Here is a 21,828-nt window from a genome sequence, read left to right as displayed (position 1 = left end):
TTATTTTTTCTTCATGCATTTCAGTGTTTCAAACGTTTTCAATCCATTATTATGAAAAAAATAAAAATTACATACAAAATTTATACTAAAATTTATTTATTATTTGGAAGCATATAACCTGAATAGTATGATAAACTCGTGTAAAATTGATTATTTCCATCGCTAAGATAACTGTATATTTTTTGTAAATTAGTTTAGATTTTTATTCCTTCAATTTGACACAAATATTTTTTAGTCCTCTAAAAAGATCTATTGATATTAATCCTCCTAAATCATAATTATTTTTAGTCCTTTAAAACATATGAAGAAATTAATCGTAAAAACATATGTTGGTTTTCTTTCACTTTATAGTGTTGCTTATATGGTAAATATAAATGACACATCATTAGCTACCACTTATGATTAATGAATCAAATCGAAAATAAAACATATGTCATTGGAAATGTCATATTTTATTTATTTTTACGAATTCTTATTATATCCATGATCCTGACAAGAAAAAACGTTATAAATTTGTTTTCTCTTAGCAATGAAATTGGTTGAAAGAATGAAAAATGAGAAAATGTTTTGGTTACATCAAAGGTGTAACATCCAAATTTTACCCACCTATATAATAAAATAAAAGTAAAACAAGCAATATCTAATTACAATTAACATATACTACTTTCTCATATGTGTATCTCAAAAGAAATATCCCTCTTCATAGGGATTTAATATATATATCAAAAGTTTTAACAACAAAACAAAGCATTCAAATAAAACTATCTCATTCTCCAGCTGCTCACTAAGGAGCTCTATTACCTGCAATCTCATATGCTCCCGTGTAAAACACGATCATCACAGATAAATAAACAAACACAAACAAATAATAGGGTAAGCTATCTATATAAATTTTTTTGATATAATTCAAATTTTAAATTAATAAGCATAATTCATCAATTCGATTTCTCAAACTATCAAGTGTCTATTACATTCATAAAATTCATATTTCATATGTCGGACTTCTACTGACTGATAACACATAAACTCTTGACTCTACTCCCGAAGACTCGTGCGTTGACTTAGACTCAGAGATCTGCACCTGTCATACTATCTCACTGTGAAATCGTGCACATAAAGAATCTCAATATCATATCTCTCCTAGTATGATAGGGTTAACTCATATAACAGGTCAAGTTAGTTATCTTTCAAACAACTTACCCATGAACCTCCTTCGACTCTCACCACCTGAATAATTTCATCTATATGATTTCATTATCTCACGAGAGTCAGGATATCTCCTTCTAGACGAATCCCTAGTCAATGCACATCCTAAACAATCTTAACACGGTATTTTCTTTTCTGAAAATACTATGTTTTGATTAAAAAAATATATTTTAAACATTAAAATCTCCAACATCAAACAATCAAATCATTCCACCATCTTGAATCAAAAGGATTCCAAAGTGTATCTAAATAACATCAAGTTTTACTATCCAAAAACAGAGACAATAAAAGGAGAATGAAATAAAATTATCTTTCCACTGCAACTATATCCAACAGTATTTAATAAAAAGGATGAGGAAGCCACAACATGAAAATTAAAGTTTGATCACCAATTGTTAAACCCAACAACTAACTTATCTCAAAAACACCAGAATTCATATTACAATCAACATAGCTCTCAAAATAATCAACTCATAATTTACTTTAAAAATTGTCACAAACAATTTTAGTTCATAAACTGAATCATCAGGAAATATTAAAAATATATACTCTTTAAATCAATCATCATCTGAAATCACACCACCACTTCTCATCAAACACATCTCACTTAAGTAATTCAACAAAATATTCAAAGAGAACAGTTCAACTCATTTATATTATCATTCAAACACTTTCAATTCTCAATCACAAACAGTTTCAACAAATTATTCACCTTAAAATCAATATAAAAGATTCAAAATCAACCATTTCAGTCAATATATTACTTTACTCTTCAAAAGAGACAATCATGCAAGCAAAAACAATTGGAATTGGTGACCACGTCACCTCTAAATCCAGAATCTTCTAACCTAGGTTTTATTGAAAATAATAAGAGTAGCTTCCTTACCTGAACTTTAGCTGATGCTCACTAAGAGCTCCAAATCTACCAAAAGCTTAAAGGTAATTAACTTGCACCACAAAGTCCTAATCAAAATCTAACTATATAACTAGGACCTTGAGTTAACAGAGATTAACCCTAAAGCTAAAAGAGTCACATGTAAAACTCATGTAGAGACAACCCTGTCAAGTTCAAAATTTGACTCAAAGAAAAGGGCCAAAAATGAACTTACTTTGTTTAGTATTTTGATTGGGCAATCTTGTAGAGTTTATTATCAGGAGTCCAATGGCAGACTCCATAGTCAACCTGATAACTGAGGATGTCAGAATCATAGAGAAAAGGAGAGAAAAGGAAAAAAAGGGTACAAAAATAAACTTACTCATTTTGATCGGGCAGTCTTATAGACTTCGCTGCCAGGAGTCTAATGGCGTACTCTGATCATGAAACAGATGAACGAGGAGATCAGAATCTTATAGAGAAGGGAGAGAAAGGAAAAAGGAAACTTTTAGAGAGACGGTGGTTATTTTAAAATGAGACCTGAATAAATGAATTTTCTATTTATATGTCATTTTCATTTTAATAATAAAATATTCAGGTATCATTTAAAATATACCACTTTTACTCTAAGGTTATTTTCTAGATCCTTACAAAAGGGACCACGAGTATAATTTCCTCTAAGAAAATAAATTTATTTGATGAGTGAGAAACTACATTATTATTCATTAATTACGAGAGTTCACATAACATTTGTTTGTCACATAATCATCCATATAAACAAAGTGGAATAGAAGGAAGCAACACCAATTTTATAGGACTAGTTTTTAAGAAAATTAAAAAACTAAAAATAATATATTTTTGAAAGACAAGTGTATCGTTAGGAGTCGAATAGACACTTCGTTACTTGATACCGACCAACCGTCATATGAAAAATGCATTAAGGTAAAAAAATATTAATACAAATTAAACCATAAAAAAAAATTAAGTAATGTACTATTAATCATGATACATATCTCAATCCCAATTGAGAGCAAAAGACAAACTACTAAAAGAGAAATTTGAAATAAGAAAGAGATCATGATCGAAGAAGTATCTTATTCAACCTGTGAAAAATACTCTTTCAGTCCCTTATTCAAAAACAACTAATTTCTACATTTTTTAAATAATTAAAAAAAATCTCAAATAGACAAATGTATTCAAATCATTAATATATTGATAATTTAAAGGAGAAGTTCACTAAAAATAAATATAAAAAAGGTAAGGAAAATTATTTTGGTTTACCTTAAAATTTCACTATTTCTTTATATTTTCAATTGACTCTTAACTTTAAATGCTTGCTAAAAATTCTCAACTCCATTCAAATTTTATAAATTTATAAAATTCTTTCCAATCTTATCATTCTTACAATATAAATTTATTATAATTCAAACTAAAAAAATATTGATTAGAAGTGTATTTTAAATAAAATTTTACAAGTCATTACATTTTTATTTAATCTTTTAAATTCACAAAAAAAATTATGTTAACATAATCTTTTAAAATTATAATCCAACAGAACTCCTTAAATTTAGAGATTTTAAACAATATATATTTTAAATTTCAACTGCAAAAAAAAGTTCTGATAAGGATGTAATATACAGACACAAGAGTGGGTAAGATGCAGTGCTATTAATTACCTAATCCAAACAAATCATAGGCAAATACGACAACATTTTTATCCCTTAATCGTACCTAAATTCCATCCTAGGCAATAGTCCTCCACCTATAGCACTTGTAGATGGAATCTTTAATGTTTGTGTATATAAATTAGTAATAAAAGAGATTATCTTTATGTACTTAATTATTGTTATAATCAATTGAAAGAAACAAGTTTTATAATTGATTACGTTAAATAAGAAGGAAATTTATCTGAATTGATTAAAACTATACGAAATTATGTGTATAAAATAGTTTAATAAAATATACAATAACTAAATAAAATCTAATGGCTGAAGTTTCAAACTTGCAAAACATACTAATTATCCTTTATCCTTAAAATCATTTTCCCGTCATATAACAATATCCAAAACATTCGCTAATATTTGATAGAAGATTTTTCTTCTTTTATATTATTTTCTTAGCAAGCTTAAGAATATATGCATTATTTTCATGGTGAAGGTTAATAATCTTCAAACCTCCATTCTTAAGGAGAAAACAAATCGTAGTCCAATTAACAGTAACTATATCTTTTTTTCAGAATCTCATCAGTCTAGATCAAATTTCGACACCACTGCTCAACTTGCTTAAGAAGAGAAACATGTCATTTATACAAATTAAAACTATAACCTAGAAAACTCGTAATCACCGTATTGACTAATTGAACCCGACCCATCATGCAAAGAGATTTACCTTTCCTAGAAGCAAGTTTCAATTTGACTTTATCAGCCAAAGGTTGAAGAAAACGACCCATTTGAGCACCAACAAGGATAAACACTCTTAAATAAGGGAAAGACAAACAATCATGATTACAAGAAAGAATACGCTAAATTTTGGTGTCAAATCTTGCAGAATTATCTATGGTGAAAAAATTACTCTTAGAATTATTAACATATTGACCCGAGAAATTACCATATGTTTTTAAAAAAATACTCAAATATTTAAGAGACTTATTATCTGCCCTATAGAAAATAAAAATATCATCCGCATATAAAATATGAAAGGAAGTGAAAAAACCTTACGGACTAGCCATATATATGTAGTATCTTCTTATCATTCACAAACTTTAAGAAACCTCTATTAAAAACTTCCTCCTCAAAACATAAAAATATATAATACTTGCATGTTTATATTAATTGTATCAACTAATATTTTTCTACTATGTTACACGAAGAATACCATTGTTATAAGTCAAAAGTTACTTGTATTTTAACTTGACATAGTTAAAAACTAAACATAATTTTAAATTGAGACAAATCAGTATAGAAATGTAACATTTTTTTTTCTTAATTTTATCTATTATATTTGTTTAAACTAACTTTTGAGTTATGTTTTCTTTTTTTTATCATATAAAGCTATATATGATAACTTTTTATTACAAAAGGTTTTCAATATTTTTTATAAACACAATTTAGTTTCTTTTTATGTTTTTTCTTTCTCTTACACCTTTTTTTTAATGTTATGGTTTTAAAAGGTAAATATTGCAAACATTTTTTCTTAGTATTTTTGGAAAATTTTAAATTTCTCTTCCATTAAATGTCACTTAGTTTAACATTTTATATTAGAAAAAGAATAAAATTAATATTGTTTTTTATTAAAACATTAAAACATTCATTAGTTTTTCTGTATGCTAATATTTCGTTCATAAATAAAATTTAAGTTATTAATGAAATATAAAAATTAAATTTGTTATTTGTTCCTAACAAATTTAATAATTTTGCATTTAGTCTATGATAATTTTGACTTTTGTCCTTGAAATATTTAGTTTTTTATTTAATTCTTGAAAAACAATATTCATTTGTATTTCATTCCCACTATTGTATTTACTTGGGTTTTTGACCATGATAGAGTTATTTTTTTCGATTTTTACCAAAATGGTGTCCGTTTAAAAAAATTTACAAATTTAGGCAAGTTGTGCCAATTTGGCACGACTTCATATGCACAAATCCTTCCAATTTGACACGACTCTTCCATGTCATACTAAAGTCGTGCCAACTTGGCACGACTTCTGCCACGTCATAATTTTTTTTTTTTTTTTAAATTTTATTGTTTATATATTGGGTAGTAAGTTATGTAATGTTAAAAATTAATTTGATACATAATTTTCTAAGAGTGTTAGTTTTAAGGAACAAAAAATTGGATATATAATTTTTTTTAAATTATTTAATTATTTCAAAATAATTACAAATTATTTATATTATTTGACTTATTTAAAATTTATATAATTATTTCAAAATAATTACCGTACTTATACCTTTTTATATTTTAATATAAATGACATTAAAAAAAATAAACAGGTTTAAAAATGTATTATTTTAATTGTGATAAAAAAATTATTACTTCAGAAAAAAAAATTGAATAATTGTGATACATGATTATCCAATTTTTTTCCCTTAAAACTAACACTCTTAAAAAATTATGTATCAAATTAATTTTTAATATTACATAACTTACTACCCAATATATAAACAATAATTTTTTTTAAAAAAAAATTATGATGTGGCAGAAGTCGTGCCAAGTTGGCACAACTTCAGTATGACAGGACAGAAGTCGTGCCAAGTTGACACGACTTCTGCATAACACTCTTAGAAAATTATGTATCAAATTAATTTTTAACTTTACATGACTTACTACCCAATATATAAACAATAATTTTTTTTTTTAAAAATTATGACATGACAGAGTCGTGTCAAATTGGGACGATTTATGCATATGAAGTCGTGTCAAATTGGCACGACTTGCCTAAATTTGTAATTTTTTTTAAACGATCCCATTTTGATAAAATCTAAAAAAATAACCCCATGATCAAAAATCCTATTTATTTTTTAAAGCTATTTTAAAAATATTTTTGTTTAGCTCCTATTTTTTTTATCATAACAATTAATATATTTTATATGATATGACAACGTATTGTATCGATACAAAATATATGATATATTGTAAGGGATCAGATCCAAAATAAAAAAGAAAGCTTTAGGGATCAAATGTGAAAAAAAAATAAAATTAGAAACTAAATCAAACATTTATTGTGGTAACTCCTGTGTCTTTTATCATAATTTTCGTCTCGTGATTCCGATTGTGAAAATTTCCAATTTTTTTTACTTAATAATTTTTTCTCATTTTGATCTCTCACAATTTTTATTTCTGCTTTGATCAATATTCTTTGACATATTTTAGTGATAAATAATAATGTTATCGATCAAATATAACTAATACATGTACTTTTTAAAATTATTTTTTATAAAATAAAAAAATTAGTCAAATGATACAAATCAGTATCATTTTCTTTTGGTTAAAGTTTACATCTTTTTTCTTTTAACATTTCCTATTTCACAACAAAACTCAATAAAAAACATATTAATTCTACTTATTTATTAACATAAACAACTCATCAAATACAAAATAATAATAATAATAAAATTACAAGGACCAAAATGAGAAAATCCTTGTGAAGGATAAAAATATATATAAATTTATTAGAGATTAAAAGAAAAACAAAATAGACGCACGTGTTAATATGTTTAATTCCTGACCTGTTATTTCACAAACTAGTCATTATTTAATAAATGTATCTAAGTATTAGGATTAAAGTAGAAATAAAAAATTTATCAAAAATAAAAAATGTGATTTTTTTTTCGAATGCCATATATAAAATCTACAAACTTGCGAGGGGATAAAAAGAATTATTTAAGCTTTAAAAGATATTATTATTTTTATTTTAAAATATTTTTTAAAAAGTGGAACAAAAAGAATTTGAAGGACGGATATGCATAGCGGCTCAAAAAGTGAGGGCAAATAATTACTCTTGATTTTGCCTTTTCTCTATCACTGCGCCAATAATCAACTACACTGCGAATGCGATGAGCAAAAACACACCTCAATTCGGAGTTCAGAGATAGTGCGGACCAGGAGCTATGGCTTCTCAATCCCCTTCTCTTCCCATTTCCACACTTCAAATCACAGGTTTCACTCTATACTTTCTTTTCTTTCATTTCTTTTTCGCGTGCTACTCGATAATATTATGCATGATCTGCGAACAATTATTTGAAGCTCACGAACACACTGTCCACTTCGTACTTTGCATTTGGATAGTCATTCGTCGATGAATTCAATTTCCAGAACAAACAAAACTACGGTGATTTCGCTCTGTTTTATTTTGTCGTTTCAGATTAAATTACTATAGCTTTCTATGAAATGTCTAACCTACGTGATTAACCTGAGCTCTGGTTCGTTCTTCCATAGGTGTGGTTACTTTGTGGATAATACCGTATTTTTATCGTGGTTATTTAGTTTACTCTGTCGCTATTGGATATTTCTGAGCTTGATGTTTCAGAAAAGTCGTTGGTTATATTATTTGTGTATTGAATCTTTTGATTAAATTGATTCGTTGGATCTCTTTTTCATGGTGTAGGTGGTGAAATTGCACAACAGGAAAATGTTGGTCAACAGAATAGTGGAGAGGAGCTTGGTAAACAAAGTTCAGACACATCTGTGTTTGTTAACTCAGAACCAATGCGTGAGGAACAAATTCAGAATGCTGTGAAATTTCTGTCTCACCCGAAAGTTAAAGGTTCTCCTGTCATCCATAGGCGGTCGTTTCTGGAGAAGAAGGGCCTTACGAAGGAGGAGATTGATGAAGCCTTTCGGCGAGTTCCTGTAGGCTTCTTGTTTCATCTATTGTTCAATTTTCTATTGTATATGCATGAATACAGCTAACGGATTATCACTTTACCATATTTTCTTCTGTTGTAATGCTTATCTTCAATTTGAATCTCAGGATTCAGCTCCCAGTGTGCAGACAGCTGCTGTAAATCAAGGTGCGGTGTCTGATGATGAAGTTTTTCTTTTTTTAATTTAATTTAATTAATTTATTTATATTTACTAATACTGTCTGATGTTGAAGTTTCCGATTGTTCTTTTGTGTTTTTGGACTTAGTTTAAGCTGCTAGTTAATTTCCCATTTAGTTATTCTGTTCATATACTAGATTCCCTCTTTCAATTATATTAACTCGTGGCTCATTGTAATAGTCACAGATGAACAATTAAATCCATCTTCAAACTTTCAGCAGCAAGGCCAACCACAGCCTTTGAAGACGACTGTACCAGCTTCTACTGGTGTTATTACTTCACTAGCAACCTTGTCACACCGCCGTTTTCACTGGTCTCATGCCTTTATTGCAGTTGGATTACTAGCAACTTCTGGTGCTGGTACAGTTATACTAATTAAGGTATTTGCAACTAATCTTTCTGGATGATGCTATCTAAATTGGTATCTTATTGGGCTCTGTTTGACATATGCATCTTTTCTTATAACCTAACTTATTTTCTTGCTCTATCCAGCTTTATGACTTTGTGATTTGGTTTGAGACTCACTGAACTTTGGTAGCATGTTCCTTGTTTTAGAATTCTGTTCTCCCTTGGTTAAAATCCTGGTTGCGCAATGTTGTCCTAGAAGAGGAAAATGACAAATTAAAGAGAACAGGCTCAAAGCCAACATTGGCAGAAGAAGCTGCACAGGCTGCAAAAGCAGCTGCAGTTGCAGCTGCTGATATGGCAAAAGCTAGCCAGGAATTACTGGCTTCTAAAATTGAAGGTGGATGAATAAAGCTTCAATTTACTACCTGTAAAATATCTATAAATGTTTTAATACTCCTAATTTTTGTTGACATCTTTTGTTACTGAATAATGACTTTGTTGCTGCATATGGTTTTATACTCTGCAGAGAAGAAATATTTTGTAGAAGTTGTGAGCCTTTTGGATAAGCAAGTGGCAGAAATGAAGTTGATGACCAATGCAATAAGAAGATTGGAAGGTAATTATAAATTTTTATTTCATATATTGGGACAAGATGAACAGTTCCAGTGCTCTGAATATTTGCTAAAGGGTTTTGTTTAGGATATGACCATGACACTTGTATATTTGTTAAAAAAGTTCTCGATTGTTTGTTTTATGATTTTGCAGTGGCACTTTTATGTTTATTAAGAATGCTCTTGATTGTTGTTTATGAACCTGTGCATTTATTCCCCCCTCTAGAATGAGACAAGGATAGTGATGTATCATGGTGAACAAGAGCTTTGACAAATCATATGTGCATTTTTACTATTATTCCTGGATTTCATATTGACTGTGCTAGCAAGCTCTCTCTTACACCTACATTTTGCTTTCTTACAATCTTTAGAGGCTTCCTAAAAGTTTAGTGACTTTGCATGTCAGAAATTCTAGCATATATAGCAATACGTTTTCTTAACGTTCTCAATTTTACATTCTTACTAAATATCGTTGCTCCAAATTCTGGATGTAAAATAGCTACCGGTGGACTCTCGGTCTCCAAGCAAGAAGATCACCAAGTCACTAAAACAACTTCAAAGGTTAGATTATTATGGAACATTTTGCCTTAGTGGAATTTTGGCACAACTTTGATCCCCATTTGAGTTGTTCAAAATGTTGACATTTAACAACTGTTTTTTTTATGAAATAGATACAACAACCTATCCTTAATGGAAAGTCCGACTACGAGTCCCGATCAGGTTGTTATACATTAATTCAATCCCTGTCAAATAAATTAGTTTTTTTATGAATTATATTATCTATGGTTAAAATGTGTTATTTGTAGTGAGATCTTCATCCCCTCCTGTATCTGTTCAACCATCTAGTGCTCCTCATCCAAAATCATATATGGAGGTAAGCTTTTGTCTTGTTTATGTTTTCTCTCCCATTTACCCCACTATGCACACACAAACCACTTTCTACGGGCACAAGGTGATATTTGAGTCCTTGCTATCTCTTAAACCAATAAAGATCATTGTTCTACTGATCAAAAGATGACACTTATTGACCATTAAATACTTCAGGGGTCTAGCTGTGGATTATAATTGTGAAAAATTATATATATTTTCTAGGGGTATATATATTTTTTAATTATGGAAAATTTTCTTTGGTTTATGATTCTAAAACTTCCCAAATGAACACGGTTAAATAGATGATTGACATTTTTAACTAAACATCAAATTGCAACTTTAGCTTATCTTGTTGTTCCATTGACTTGAACTACGGAGGGAAATAAGAAATAATTTTATTGATAACAATCACATCAATTACATTCTTAGCTCTTCTATTTGTAACAATAAAATCTTTCTAAAACAAGGAAATAAATATGCATGAATAAGTAAGACTCTAAGTTAATATACGAAGATTCTAAAGATATTTTATCCTAATAATAAGATTTTGAAGATATTTTTTATCCTCATAAAGCTCTATTTACAACACTTTATTTGTTGGTACTAATTACAACATATTTAATTTACTTCATCCACTTTACGCATTGATCAACCACTGTTTTGGGGAAGACTTAATATTAGATCCTCTATTTTGTTTATTTTAATTGAGGTCATATGATCCTTGTGTGGATTATTTCCTTCCATTATTTTTCTGCAGATAATGGCCATGCTCCAAAGAGGAGAGAAGCCTTCTAATATTAGAGTAAATCTTTATGCCTTAAAATCTTGATAATTGTAGATGCATGCCAAAAATCATATATTTTGTTGAAAATCATAATGAAATATTCTGCATTATTGTATAGTGGCTTATAGGTGAGTAAAATCTAGTTTAGACTATCTTCCAATTATGTTTGATAAAAGAGAGAAATTGAGACATGGTTGGCTGCAAACCATGTATTTGAAATTACCAGGGAACTCGATTTATGTTGAAAGAATTAGTGATTAAAGAGGTCAAGGATGATTATACTGCTTTGATACCATGTTAAGAAATTGGTTTTGTACGGTTGAGATAAGCTTAAATCCACTTTAAACTTGGTATTAAAGTCTGTCGGAGCAAAGTTTCTTAGGCCTATCATGTTATTTGTTACCGATCTACTAACAAATATCTAGTTCTATGCTTGAGTTGTCTAGTCCTTGGTAGAAATATAACCAAATTATAGTATATAAATAGTTACAAATCTCACATAGCAAACTGGTTTTGTACAGTAGAGTTAGGCCTCAATCTACTTTTTAAAAGAGTTTATGTTGAGCTATAAATATTATGTATTAAATGCAAAATGTTCTTTTTATAGTAGGTTTAAATTCTTTTAAGTTGAGGAATACTACTCTAGAGAAATTTCAAGAGATTTTTTTAACTAGGAGGGAGAATTCTCTCTAAGTAACATTGGCAAAATGAGGAGGTTTGTCATGCAACTTTTAGTGGTGATCTTCCTATGAAGTATTTGTCTAATTATAACCAGATTTTGGGGTCACCCATGGTACCCACTATGACTAGGGCATCTTCTATTCTTCTTCGAATTCCCCCTAAAGCATTTGTTGAGGACCTCTTTGGCCTTCAACTTGGTGATACTTCTTTCCTTGCTCTTGTCTTGGACATAACTATTGATTAAGTTGTTTGGTAAGCCTCATCTAACCAATGTTGCTCAATCCTCCCCGACTACGCCACCCTAGCTAGCTGATCAACCTTGAGCCTTCCTACTTATGATGACTGTCAAAACTCCTTAACTTATGCAAAAGGGTTAATTTATTAGAATGGTGAACTCATACTTTGTATTGCCTCTTGTAGTTGGAGTGGTTAGTTAGTTTATGTAGGTTGTTTGTCTTGACCGTTGGAGTGTTTCCATTTGCATCCTTAAATATCTCAAAAAGGCTCCATGAGAAGGATTGCTCTCTATGAAGATAAGGAAAATATTCAAATAATTGGGTATTGTGTTGCTAATTGGGCAAGATCTCCTATAGATTGGTGTTCCACAATTGGATATTGTGTTGTAACTGGAGGAAAATTATTTATTGGAAAAGCAAGAAACAAAATGCGATTGCTTGATCGAATGTCAAAGCTAAGGTAGTGGCATCACTCACTTATGAACTTGTGTAGATAAAACGGTTAGAATAAGTTGTCTTAAATAGAATTTATTGAAACCAAGAGTTGCTCTTGTTCTTTCTCTGTTGCTTTCCAGGACTGTGTCCCTGCATCTTCCTTGTTTCAACATGTCTTCAAGGACTATCTTCTCTTTTCCTAGAATCCCTTCAATAAATTGTGAGAAATTAAATGGAAAAACTACCTATCGTGGTCTACCATAGTTGAACTTTGGCTCCTTGGCCAAGGTTTTCATGATCACGTAGAAAAAGATGGAAGTAAAGTACCATCAGATCAAGTTCAAAAGTGGAAGAAAACTATTTTTTAGCTTTGTGCTCTATTTGGCAATCAATATAGCCCAATATTTTGAGCACTCCCAAGTCATTCAAAACCCGTAACTCCTTTTGGAGAAAGGCCCTAAGTATTTTTTTCAAAAAATATACAATGCCTCTACGATTCTGCTAATTGATTGGCTTCTCTCAAGCAATTTGATAATGACATGATATTTTTTGTATCTATAGCTCAATCATCAGTTAAGGAATTGAAGATATTATTGGAAGTTGACTAATTAGATGAGATAAAAGAGAAGTTGGATAAGTTTTATATGGTTATGATCCTTTGTGCAATGAATCTAGATTTTGATCCTGTTAGAGATCAAATTTTAATTGGTCAAGAAGTTCCTTCTATGGAAAACTTGACACCATGACTTCTTTGAGTTCCAATTCTCAAGAGTAGAAAGTATTTAAGAATCTAGTTAGTCTTCTGCCATGATTTCTACTCATGGAAATGATGTCGTGTCACTAGAAGAGGCCGTGGTGGTAGAGGTTGTCCTTAATGTATATATCGTAAAAGAATGGACCACACCCAAGGGAATTGTTACCCTTTACATGACTTTTCTGACAAGGCAACCAATATTTCCAAATCTGAAAATTTTAAGCCAAAGTTCTCTAATGAAGAATATCAAGAATATTTGAGGTTAAGATCCAATAGCGTAGCATAATCATCTACAACTCATTTTGTCATCAACTAGCATTTCACAATTTCTGGAGAGTCAAAATCTATTTATAATTGACTCAGATGCCTCTGATCATATATATGGTAATATCTCTTTGTTTTCTCTTCTCTCTCCTTTCTAAAACACCTCATTTCATGATCCTAGCCAAAAGATCTAAAGTAGGTCATGGAATTGGTCAAATTTGTCCCTTTCTTCTCATTTCTTTAAGTCAATTAACCAAATCATTGAATTGTTCAATAACCTTGATGCCAACTCTTTTGTTATACATGAACGTGGTACAATGCCAAAGGACACGAAGCCTATACTACCTTGGTACTAACTCATCTCTATCTTGTGTTACATCCGTATTTCTTAAACGGTTAAATGAACGCTTAGGTCATTCTCATTTGTCAAATTTAAAGATGGTTCCTGAACTTCAACTTTAGAACGTGAATCATGTCAATTAGGAAAACATGTCAGATTTTCTTTTCTTAAACATTCTAAATCTAGATGTAACTTTGTTTTTCTTATCATCCATTCTAATATTTGGGGCTAATTCGTGTGTCATCTTTTTGTTTTTAGATATTTTGTTACTTTCATTAATGAGTTTTCTAGATGTACTTGAGTTTATCTAATGAAAAATTGTTCTGAGCTTTTGTCTATTTTCATGTCTTTCTTTAATAAAATCAAAAATCAATTTGGTAAAGTAATCAAAATCTTATGAAGCAATAACTCCAAAGAATATTTTTCCTCTAATTTGTCTAAACTCTTATGCTTACACAACATTTTGCATCAGTGTACTTGCTCTCACACACCTCAACAAAATGTTTATAGCAGAAAGAAAAAATAGACACCTGGTTGAAACTGCTTGTACCTTATTGCTTGGTGCAAATATGCTTGTTCATTATTGAGGTGATGCTATCCTAAATGCTTGTTTTCTCATTAATAGAATGCCTTCTACGCTTGACAATAAAGTTCCCTACTCCATTCTATTTCCAAAGGAATCCCTCTTTCTTATTTTGCAAAGTTATTCACTTTACCCGTAATCCTCATCCTATTTACAATTTTCTTAACTATTAGAGGTTGTCTCCTTTCTATTTTTCCTTTACTTCTTCTGTCTCTATGTTACTATTCTAAAAATGTGATAGAAGCACTTGATCATTCTGGATGGTGACAAACCATGATTACTGAAATACAAGATCTTGAACATAACAAAACATGTGAGTTAGTTCCTCTTTCTTCTGGGAAGAAGACAGTTGTTATCGTTGGGTCTGTCATTAAGGTTGGACCTAATGGTCAAGTTGATCGCCTCAATGTTTGATTTGTGGCTAAAGGATATACTTAGATCTATGGACTTGACTACAATGATACTTTTTCTCCAATGGCTAAAATGACTACTATTAGACTTTTACTTGCCATGGCAGCCATTTTTCATTGTCCCGATCATCAATTAGATATTAAAAAAGCTTTTATGCATGACAATTTAGAAGAGGAAGTCTACATGGAGCAGGCTCATGGGTTTATTAATTAAGGAAAGTCTGGTTTGATTTATAAGTTGTGCTGCTCTCTCTATGGTCTCAAGCAATCTCCACGTGGTTGGTTTGGAAAGTCCAGTCACACAGTTCAATCATTTGGGATAAAACATAGTGAGGTAGATTATTCTGTTTTCTATTATCACACCTATGCTAGAAAATGTGTGTACTTAATAGTGTACATTGGCGATATAGTTATTACAGGGAATGATACTGCTAGAATATCTTAGTTAAAGGAACCCTTATGCAGTTATGTTTAGACCAATGATCTTAAAAGTCTCAACATTTTTTGGGTATAGAAGTAGCCCAATCAAAGGAAGGAGTTGTAATCTCTCAAAGAAAGTATGCTCTTGACATCCTAAAAGAGACATGTATGATTGATTGTAAACCAGTAGATTGTCCTATGGATCCAAATAAGAAATTAATGGCGCGATAAGGAGAAACTTTCTCCGATCAAGAAAGATATAGAACACTAGTTGGAATATGTATTTATCTTACCATTACGAGACCAAATCTATCTTTGGTAGTTGGTGGTGTGAGTCAATTAATACAGAATCCTTGTATTGATCATTAGAATGTTGTCATTCGTATTCTAAGGTATCTCTAAAAGACTCTAGGACAAGGACTACTTTATAAAGATAAAGGGAATACCCAAATCTTTGAATACTGTGAGGTTGATTGTACTGGTTCTCCTATGGACAAATGATATACTACAGGATATTGTGTTTTCCTTGAGGAAATATTATCTCATTGAAAAGCAAGACAAAAAATGTGTCTCGATCAACTGCTAGGCAATGACATCTCTCACTTGTGAGCTTATATGGGTAAAACAATTCCTCCAAGTTTTCGATTTTTTGTGAGATTCAACAAATGAAGATGTATTATTATGATAATCAAGTTGCTCTTCATATTCCTTCCAATCAAGTGTTCCATGAGAGGACTAAACACACGTAAATTGACTATCATTTTATTTGAAAAAAGTTGTTCTCCAAAGAAATCTGCATTGAGTTTGTAGATCAAATGATCAACTTGTAGAGGTATTAACAAAATCCTTTGTTGAGAGGACCTCAAATTGAATTTATTAGTTTCAAGCTTGGCACATACAATTTTTCTGCACTAGCTTGAGGGGGATTGTTAGAATAAGTTATCTTAAATATATTGAGAAGTTGTTGTGTGCTTTGTGCTGTACCTAGTTCTTAGATATGGCCTTTCCTATTCTCTTCACTTCCCTGTCATACATTGTATCTGAAGTCTCTAAAATTATTATGAATATGAGATCCTAAGATAATTTCACCATTAGCTTCATTAACTCTAGTGACCAATTGGCATATAATTTCACCAATCGTTGAGGGGCAGTGTTGAAAATTATAATGAAATATTTTTCATTTATGGGCCAGTATATATATACATGAGTTAAAGGAAAAACTAAACCTCTGATGGTATTCATCGCAATCAAGCCTATATAAACTAGTATCCTTTGTGTATTTAAATACTACGTTTTCGCGTACTATTGATATAAATTAATAAAATATTTATGGAAATAATTATTTTTTGTAAAATGTGAGACGTGAAAGGTGGTGCTACCATTAAGTAAAGGATTGTAACACCCAGATACATATACTCTCTTATCTATATGGTTTTCCAATTTTACGTGGCCAGTGTTACTTCTATGACACAGTGATTTAATGCAGGAAATTGATGATTCCCCCCCCAACCCTTATCAGCAACCATCAAACCCTCGGTTAGCACCTAGAGCCAAGGTATGTTTATATTTCTAAGATCTCTAATTACATTTCCTAACTTTTTATTTTAAATTTAGAGTTGTTGCGCAAGTCTATAACTTTTAAATTTTTATTCACATTTCAAGTGTTTATGTGCATTAATTCAATTGCAAAATTATTATTTATAGATCGTTGCTTTTGATTTCTGACCATCTGTGTGATAACACAAATGACTCTCATTGGACCATCAAGGAAAAGATAGTTGATGTAGGCATAAATTTCATTCGTAGTTGTTTTGCTAATATCATAAGCATACCGAATTGCAGAATCAGGTAACTGATTTATATGACAATTTAACAATTATCATCTATTATTTGCTTCTCATGGCTTCTAGCCTTGGGAGGTTAGTCAGGTGCAAAACACCTCAACCCAAGTCCTTCAGTATCAAGCAAATGGCAAGGTCCAAGATAGTGGCGGTGACAACTCAGTACCCTGGTGGCAAACGAAGAACATAAGAATCAAAGAGATTGATAACGAAATTGAGTATAATGTAGCATCTGTTGCTTCCAGTCAGCAGCCAGTCCAACGAGTGTGGGTTCCTCCTCAACCTCCTCCCATAGCAATGGCGGCTGCTGCGGAAGCGATCAGACGCCCAAAATCAGTAGTCCAAAAGGAAGCAGTTCCGGATGATCAGTCAGCACCAAATTCTTCAGAGTCTAATGGATCCAATTCCGAAGAGGCAATTGAAGGCAACGACATCAACTCACTTGTCAGCTCTGGTGAAATCCAAACTCATGAACTCGGTTACGAAGAAAAATGAAGGTAGATCTTTGTATTTGGTCATCTTGATTCATCATAACAAAACATGACATTGGAACTAGAGGTCTCTAAGTTCTGAAATAGCTTGATTTGGTTCAACTTTTATTTCTATTATGTACCCTTTTATATGAGGGTCGAGTCCTTTACGTATACCAAAGTATGAAGGGTCGAAATGTTAATAGTCAGTGGTTACCGTGTCTTTTCCCTCCTAAATTGCTGTCTCACTTTATAGATGCAACACCACATAAACACTTTGGTTATTCCTTTTTTATTCTTTGAACAAACTATTACCTTTTAATAATCAGTTAGTACTTATTAAAATCTTTAGTTCGTATTTAAAATCATTATATTTCAATCCTATGTTAGACTTATTAGCAGTTCTCATACGCGAACAATTTGAAGGACAATTAATAAGGAGGAATGATGTAAAGCTTGAATTCAATAAAAAATTATTCATATATAATTTTTGTTTGCATTTTCTTATTTGTCAATTAAATTCTTACTAGGTCAACTAATTTGTGTAGGTTGTATTTTATTTATTTATTTATTAGCGTTATTTCGGTTCTTTAAAAAATGATGCTTAATGCCCCATTAGAATTGTAAAATGTGTGGGGTCTTATCATTTTACATTTGAGAGCGAGAATGGTACTGAAACGATTGAATTGGGAAAGAGCCTCAGCAGACACTTAAAACAATTATTAGTTGGAGAAAATGTCAAGGCAAAGACAATATGCTATTAAAGAATTTTTTGGTCTTAACAAGAGGCAGCTGCACGTTACTTGAGTTCTCCTAAATCTGATTTCTGTCTTCCCTTCTGCTGATAGGATTCTTCTTCTTCTTCTTGAGTTGGGTTTGACAATTCTTGATTAACAGGTACTTGAGTTTGGAACGTGGCTTGTATATGACGCTACTCGGTGCCCTGTGTAATAGTAATTGTCAATTGCGAACCGTTGTAAAAAAAATTCAGACACCAGTTGCTCTTGCTTTTGTTCCTTTTGTTCCAATGGTGCCTTCGTTGATCCAATGACTAAGAATACTCGTTTGAGGAATTTGCAATCTCAAACTGCGCGCATCGTGAGAAAAAAAAATCGTAAGATCGTCACCTTGTTGGAACAACGCGATCAAACTTTTCGGGAACGTGAATAATCTTTACAGGCATTGTTGACTCTTACATACAACCAATCAAGAACGTCTAAAATAGTTGCAGCGTTCAGTGGAAACGTTAGTTCTGAGTCAATCTCAGCACATTGTAGCCACAAGCTCGAACGCATGTGATCACAAGGTAGCGTCGCCAGTCATTTCTTCATACCAACCTCGTTACATCTCGTTAGGGTTTCCACGTTTTGATGGATTGACTCTGGTTTTTGAGTGGATCTTTAAAGCGAAAAAGTTCTTCAATTACCATCATACACCGAATGAGTGGACATTGCGGCTATCCATTTTGACAAGGAATTCGTTCACTATTTTCAGATGCTTCAAAGAATGCATGCCGTTAATTCTTGGCACGATCTTTTGTCGGCGTTGGAGATGCAATTCGGTCCATCTTGTTTTGAGTGCCCCATGGCCGAATTGTTCAAGCTCACACAACTAGGTTCTGTCTTTGATTACTATCTCTGATTTATGACTCTATCTAATCGATCTAATGGCTTATCTGATGAAGCCTTGGTGAATTGTTTTATGGGAGGGTTACGTTATGATATTTGACGTGATGTTATGGCTATGACGCCACTCTTTGTTAAAGGCGGTTTCTTTAGTCAAATCGTATGAGGAAAAATATGTGCCTTCAAATATTCCCTTGTTACACATAAATCAATTGTCGGTTTCTATTTTAATTGATGGGGTAGTTCGGATAATTTTCTATAACCCCAAATTGCCAAATTGATATTGAACCTGCTCCTTCTTTCAAAGTGATGGTGGACAATGATAATTATATGACAACTGCGGGAATGATATAAGATCTTCCTCTTCACGCACAAGGCCATATTTTTCATTTTTCCAGTGTTTTTGTTACCTGTGCCAGGCGCTGACTTGATTTTGGGTGTTTCTTAGTTGAAGACCATTGATCCACACATTGTTGATTGGGGAGAATTACATCTAAATTTCTTGTACAATGGGTAATTTATTGTTTAGGGTTTTAGAACACTTTAAAAAGGTTTTTCATATTTAAAAAACTCATTTTAATATGGTTGTGTTCTTGTATCGTAAATACCTTTGTGTGGAAAACTTAGATAGTCTAGACACATTTAAACATTTTCATCTTCATTATGTATCATCAAAACATCATCACTTGGAGCTTAAGCATCATCAAGTCTAACATTTATCCGTATCAATATCCTCATTTTCACCATCCTCATCAGTAATATCATCATCAAATTCACTCTCGCCACCAATATGATGTTTCCTCAACCTCCTTTGGATGGATGCTAACTTAGCATCAAACGTTAGCAAAACATGAATCATAAATGACATGTTTCTCCACTTGTCACCGATGAGTCCTATGAACTTTGCTTAGTATATCCTTTTCAAAAGTAGAATCTGAGGCAACAAGATTCACATCTTCAACATCGACCTCTTTGGACGAAACCCATTTGGTGTAAAGCAAATTTTTCTATTGTTGGAAGAAAACATAATTCTAAAGGTTTCTCCGTTGACAAACTTTTTAGTAGTAAAAAACCATAGATATAAAAACAAAATGTGGAAGAGGATTTGAGCAAGATTAATAGATTTAAGTATCGTGTTAGTGACAACCCCGAGCCAATTTATCATAATGTTACTCTTGAAGGTATGAATGTTGCACATGTCTTCGATTGTGATTTAAGCATGATTGCTCCTCGTAGGAACAAGCACCCACACAATGAAAAATGTGAAAAGTCTTCCATCCATTTTCACGCTACTTGTTCTGAAGAATGAATAATTTCTGAGCAGTCAATTCCTTGAACAAGATTGATATACTATTAGCTTGTTGATCTCTTCCAAGATTGAAACCAACCAAATTTGTCCAAACCTCATCATCCAGTACAATATACACTCCCTTTACTCTTGATATAATAATACCTTCATCATGAACAACATTGGAATTAATACAATACCTTGATAAGATCAACGTAATAATTACCCACGAGTTCTACAAATTTTTCCAAACCTTTGGCACAAAGGAGTTCTTGAAAAGTGAAACCATGAGCCCGAAATAAATTCAAGGATAAATACTGTGAATGATGATGGACCTCTCATTCAGTACAACCTATGCTCATTTTGTTGGTCTAATCATTGACCCAATCTTTCAAATATTGAATATGGTAATCCATATAAAGAAGAATTTAGTAAGAAAAGTTCATAAGATGAGGAATGAAGCAAGAAGAAAACAGTCTTTGTTTTCATAACATTGATGAGGAAATTTTGTGTTATAGTAAACCTACCTCTTCCTATAAGTAAACACGAGGAAGGGTAGAATGGTAAAGCAGTAATTACAAATTACAAAAAATAATAATATAAGTTACGATAGTTCCCTCTCAAGCTGGATTATGTATGGTTTTTAATCCAAGCTTGGAAATAATATTTCTAAAGGAAGAACTATGAAGAGCCTTGATGAAGACATCATCGAGTTGATTATGTAAACGTATAGGGAGGAGATGAAAATGATTAGCTTGAAGCTTTTCGCAGACCACATGACAATCAACGTCAATGTGTTTTGTTCTTTCATGAAAAGTAGGATTGTGGACTATGTGACGAGCAAATTGGTTGTCACAATAAAGAGTAGCTGTGGCAGAAGTTTGCACATGTAAATCTTAAAGGAGGTAGGTCACCCATTGCAATTCACAAGTAATAGTAGGCAAGGCACGATATTCGGCTTCTGAAGAAGAACGCGAGACAGATGATTTCTTTTTGGATTTCCATGAAATTAGAGAAGTTCCCAAGAAAATACAATAATTAGTAGTACATTTTCTAGTGTTAAGACAAGAGGCCAATCTGAGTCACTAAACCCCTTTAACTGAATTTCACTATTAGAGAGGAAGAAAAGACCTTGAGCAGGGTTGGACTTAATGTATAGAAGAACATGTTGTGTTGCTTGATGGTGATAAATAGTTGAATTATAAACAAACTGGCTAAGAAGATGAATGGCGAAACTCAGAGTCG

General features: G+C 31.5%; 1 protein-coding gene and 1 long non-coding RNA gene across 4 annotated transcripts; both read left to right on the top strand.

Annotated features, from left to right (window-relative positions):
• Nucleotides 1-7,507: 7,507 nt before the first annotated feature.
• On the top strand, nt 7,508-18,015 carry LOC137820139 (peroxisomal membrane protein PEX14). 3 transcript variants are annotated; one of them, XM_068623989.1, is made up of 12 exons: nt 7,508-7,738; nt 8,187-8,431; nt 8,553-8,592; nt 8,804-9,003; nt 9,179-9,368; nt 9,498-9,587; nt 10,082-10,143; nt 10,254-10,302; nt 10,389-10,456; nt 11,210-11,254; nt 16,846-16,914; nt 17,270-18,015. In XM_068623989.1, the coding sequence occupies exons 1-12, from the start codon at nt 7,690-7,692 to the stop codon at nt 17,693-17,695; spliced, it is 1,533 nt and encodes a 510-aa protein (XP_068480090.1). In that variant the 5' UTR covers nt 7,508-7,689; the 3' UTR covers nt 17,696-18,015. The 3 variants fall into 3 exon arrangements, with proteins under 3 accessions (XP_068480090.1, XP_068480092.1, XP_068480091.1); XM_068623990.1 differs by having other exon boundaries at nt 7,538-7,738; nt 8,810-9,003; XM_068623991.1 differs by lacking the exon at nt 11,210-11,254 and having other exon boundaries at nt 7,534-7,738.
• A 552-nt stretch (nt 18,016-18,567) lies between these two features.
• On the top strand, nt 18,568-19,572 carry LOC137820140 (uncharacterized). The gene is made up of 2 exons (XR_011082549.1): nt 18,568-18,976; nt 19,165-19,572. It is a non-coding gene; the product is annotated as an uncharacterized LOC137820140 (long non-coding RNA).
• Nucleotides 19,573-21,828: the final 2,256 nt, after the last annotated feature.

The sequence above is a fragment of the Phaseolus vulgaris genome, chromosome 9 (assembly GCF_051622355.1).
Source record: "Phaseolus vulgaris cultivar YP4 chromosome 9, ASM5162235v1, whole genome shotgun sequence".
In the NCBI taxonomy this organism is placed as follows: domain Eukaryota; kingdom Viridiplantae; phylum Streptophyta; class Magnoliopsida; order Fabales; family Fabaceae; genus Phaseolus; species Phaseolus vulgaris.
Note: the sequence above shows the minus strand (reverse complement) of the source record. Positions and strands in the feature narration are given on the sequence as shown.